Raw genomic sequence first — 4,313 nt, 5'->3', positions numbered from 1 at the left:
GAGGTAAAACAAGGACTGATATTAACTATGCATTAGGCCTATTCTAAATTCTGGCTGTCCTGAAATGTATTACTTGGAAGGTGTAATGCCAGAGCTGAAGCTGAAATACAAAGCAAAAAACCCCATTTTGTAAACGGTACTGATCTGTAACACACTGCTGATGAGCTTTTACTAGGCTAAAGCATTCAAGCATATATTTTGTTGATATTTATATTTATTGACTGCAATGTAGTTCTGAAATAGCAGATACAGCTCTGAAATGTTGCCTTTGGCTGCTACTACTTATCACAGGCTTGCTTTTGCTAAGTTTGGGGGTTTTTCTTTATGTAACAGAATGCAGAATATCTTTTCCAGGGTGTTCTCTGGTTTTGTTCTTTATTTAACCATATTTCCCCCACCTCCAGTGTAACTTGTTTTTTGACTACTTCAATCCTTTTATCACCTATCCATATGCCTCCAGTTTTTGCTGGATTCCTAGCAGCTTACTGGGGTTAGTCCTGAATAAATCGAGTAGTTCTGTTTAGATGACAGCGACCAAAAAATGGAAGCCTTTGGAAAAGCTGGTTCATAGTCTGTCCTTCCTTTTTCCTTTACTCCTCAGCTGTAGGGCAGTACTGGAGCTGTAACAAATCTGTCAATATTGCTGTGGCTGTTGGTAGCCTCCATCAAAACTGGTGCACATGCAACTTTGTGCAGCGTATTTATGTTTGATTTGAATTTTCTCAGCTGTTCAGTATCCTTGCAGCACGCTTATTTGGACAAAAGTTGCCCTCTCAAAGGCCTCACACAAGAGAGACTTGTGATATTTGTAACTTTGTTCTCTGGGTGTAGTTTCTGTAGCAGGAATAACTAAATGTATCAGTAGATCTTCCAGGGAAGTTTTATGGCGTTTCCATCTCTGAAGCTTTAGAAAAACAGGCTGAATGCTCCTCTGGTAGGAATAACCCAGAGTGGCTCTTGTGCTGGAGTGTGATACTGCAGGGGATCGGTCAACTCTGTTCAACCCCCATTTGTCCATGTTTACGGGTTCTGAGTGCTTCTTAAATTAAACTTTAAGCAGTGGTTTTCAGCTCCTCATGTTATGGGCTGCTTGTTTGAGAGGAAGGAGAGCTGGAATGCTGGGGCTGTCACGTTCCCTGCTGAGCAGCTGTACCTGTTCACATCTCCCAGGTCAGTGCTGCGTGTGCCCAGTGCTTTCACTTGTGCACAGTTAGAAGTGGTGAGAGAGGACCCTAAAAACCCCTGGAGTGGATTGTTCTGCACTGATGGCATATCTGCTGTCCTCTTCCAGCTCCTGGGTTGCTTTGGGAAAGGGGGTTAAAAAAATGATGGACCAGAAGAGGGTTGGGGAAGATGAAGATGCGAGGAGGAGGCTGGAGCACTCTGTGTTGATGTTTTGAACAGGAGCCTGAAATAACTAACAGTTTGATGGTGTTAAACATGAGTGATGTGACATTGCTCTGTGTGTGTGTCATTGCCATCAGGTTATTGAAGTGCTGATTCGGTCTGAGGAAGGACTTTCCAGAGACATGGTGAAGCACCTCAACAGCATCGAGGAGCAGATTCTGGAGAGTCTGGCCTGGACTCGGAACTCGGCACTCTGGAATGCACTTGAGGCCTCAGAAAACAAAGTCCCAACTTGTGAAGAAGTATGTGATCTGTCTTCCTGTTACTAGGAAATTCATGTTCTTTTTCTCACTTGTTGTTTTATACAGAAAACTGTTCAAATGAGCCCATTACTGCAGAAAATCTTCTATTAATAGATGTCACAAAGAAGGGAAATTAATTTGTTATCTTACCCTGACATTTCTTATTTCCCAGGTAATATTTCCCAGTAATTTTGAAGCCAGCAATGGAGGAAGTGGGCTTGGGCACTTGCCTATGATGCCATTATCTCCCATAATTCATCCTCGAGTGAAAGAGGTTCGAACAGATCTTGGTGGGAGTTTAAGACGAGGTATGTTCAAGGCTTCTGATATTACTTGAATCTGTGAATTTGGGGTTTTAAACTTCTTTGTAGTTGCAAAAAGCAACCTTGAATCTGAATTGAGCATTTGAAATTGTGAAGTCCCTTATTTGATCAAGGAAATGTCTAGATGCACCCAGTCAAACCAGTGCTGTGACTCACTGGCAGCAGACAGTGGTGATGGTGCTTCCCTTCTGGACTGGAGCAGATTTTGCTGCTGGTTTGATGCCAGGGTGACCTTACTCTGAGGCAGGTTGTCATCTAATCACTTACTGTCCATTGATGTTTGGATTTTTCCAGGCTCTTTTTTTTTTTTTTGCTTTCTGTTTGTTTATTCTCAGTGGGTTTGACTGGATTTTAGGTGACATTTTTTTAATGGCATGATAAAACTACATTTATTCCTGCTTCCTACAGAACTGTTTTTGTGCAGGGGTGGAGGACAATGCTTTGCCTGCAGTGTTCTGTCCTCTGAAGAACTGCTCTTTGCAGATTCCTGGATCTCACACAGAACTGTCTCCTGACACTGAGGGTGCAGAAGCAGTGCCAGCTCTGCTGTTTCCTTTGCATGCTTCTCCAGTTAGGACTTGCTGCTTTCATTGTATCACAGACACTGGTCCGTATGTTCTTGCAGGTGCACCATGGACTGATGGGTTGTGCAATGTTGTCTCTTTCGGTGTTTTTCTGGCAACAAACAAGACTGTTTGGTGTTTTTTAAAATACTCCTTAGGAAGGAGATGTACAAGCAGTTGCTGTAAGTGTTAGGGTTCCCTGTTTGATGGAAGAGGAACCAGATTGGAGATGGTGTCATATATGGGGAAGGCTGTGTGAGACACAGCCTTGTATATGAGGATCTGGTACTAGAGGCTTCTCCTAAATTCAGTTGGAGAGTGGTGGGGATAGGAAATGTTTATTTGTCTTTGGTACCAAGAGAATCATCTTGGCAGAGTTGGAAGTAAGGTCTCCAATCAGTCTTACCTGGCCAGTTATCCAGACAGTTTCTGATTCATGGGAAATAGGAAACTGTTGTCTCTGGTATTGTCACAGACTGCAGCAGAAATGCAAAAAGCCTGTGAACAGAAGCCTGTACATTAGTGCTGTGTACTTCAGGCTTACTACTGGAGTAAATGTTTGAAAGCAACAGAAAAGCCTGAGAGGAACTGGGGGTGTGTGAGGGTGGGGTCAACTGACTGAGGTCGGTTTAGAGGGAGTTTGAAAGCCAGAGCACAGGGAAGACAGCATGTCCAAGGGATGTGGGCAGGGTTCCTGTAGAGGAATGTGTTCACAGGAGTAACGCTTGCAAATATTACTGATTGCTAAGCTGACTGGAGTGAGTACCTGTGATCCTGCGTGTTCCTCAGTCCCTGTGGATCAGAGTGGCTGCTCAGCTTCCATGTGATACTTGATGGCAGAACTGTGCCGTGTGGGGTGACCCCAAAATAAAAGGAGTCAGTCAGACTGTAGATATTGTTCTTATCACTTCAGAACAGTGAACTCTGAGAGCAGGCCTGAGCTACAAGTGATCTCTGGTGGTGTAGTTGTGTAGTGGTTTTGGTTCAAAATATTAATTACTTACTTCTTTTCCTTCTGTGAGATAAGAATTAGGAGAAAAGTAAAGCAGGCACAAACCTTAAACAGTTGCAGTACAATGGAAGAATTTTATTACTAATAGAATTAAAAGTAAAGAGAAAATAACAAAAAAATTAAAGCAAATCCCTCCCCCCCCCACTTTCCAGCACTTCTCTCCTTTTACCCAGCTCGCACAAAGGATAACAGAACATGGGATTTTAGTCAGTGTTCCAGTTCTTGATAAGTCTCTTTCTTATGCTTAAGGAAAAAGGGTTTTCTTCAGTTGCATGTGGTTCCCAAACTGCTACTAACAGCAGACCCGCGCGGAAGCAAACAATCTGCTGTGTGTAAAACATCTCTCCCATGAAAAATCTCACAGTTCCTTCACGCTGCAAAACATAGGCCATCACATGGGGTTATTCATCTTTTTAAGGATAAGTTATTTTGGCCTGCACACAAAGGCTTTTCTTCGCCACAAGTCTCTAACAGCCTCTTACTACTTCTATATAGCCTGGCATAGGCATTCTTCACAATCTTCACAGGCCACACGAGGATGCTCCATCCGCCCATGTTCTTCAAAATGGATTAAAGAGACAAACAGTTTGTGGTATTACAGTTTCTTACCATGGCATGTAAGAAGGTTTTTTAAGCTCCGCGCGAGAATCGCGGCGCCGCCCTCTTTTCTCCCGTCACCATTTTCAGCTTCGTCCCACGTCACTCATTTTCTCTTTCTCTCTGACTCTGACGCCGCCGTGTTGAAGAGAGTTCTTGTTCAGGCTTT

General features: G+C 43.3%; 1 protein-coding gene across 3 annotated transcripts in view; it reads left to right on the top strand.

The window, feature by feature from the left end:
• The window catches only part of RBL1 (RB transcriptional corepressor like 1), a 26,445-nt gene that overhangs the window by 9,959 nt on the left and 12,173 nt on the right, over positions 1-4,313 (top strand). For all 3 annotated transcript variants that reach the window (XM_017746958.1, XM_017746960.1, XM_017746959.1), the window contains 2 exons: positions 1,485-1,649; positions 1,822-1,957. In XM_017746958.1, coding sequence (XP_017602447.1) covers positions 1,485-1,649; positions 1,822-1,957 — 301 coding nt within the window. The remainder of the gene's footprint in view (positions 1-1,484; positions 1,650-1,821; positions 1,958-4,313) is intronic.

The sequence above is a fragment of the Corvus brachyrhynchos genome, unplaced genomic scaffold, assembly GCF_000691975.1.
Source record: "Corvus brachyrhynchos isolate BGI_N302 unplaced genomic scaffold, ASM69197v1 scaffold661, whole genome shotgun sequence".
NCBI classification, from domain to species: domain Eukaryota; kingdom Metazoa; phylum Chordata; class Aves; order Passeriformes; family Corvidae; genus Corvus; species Corvus brachyrhynchos.
Note: the sequence above shows the minus strand (reverse complement) of the source record. Positions and strands in the feature narration are given on the sequence as shown.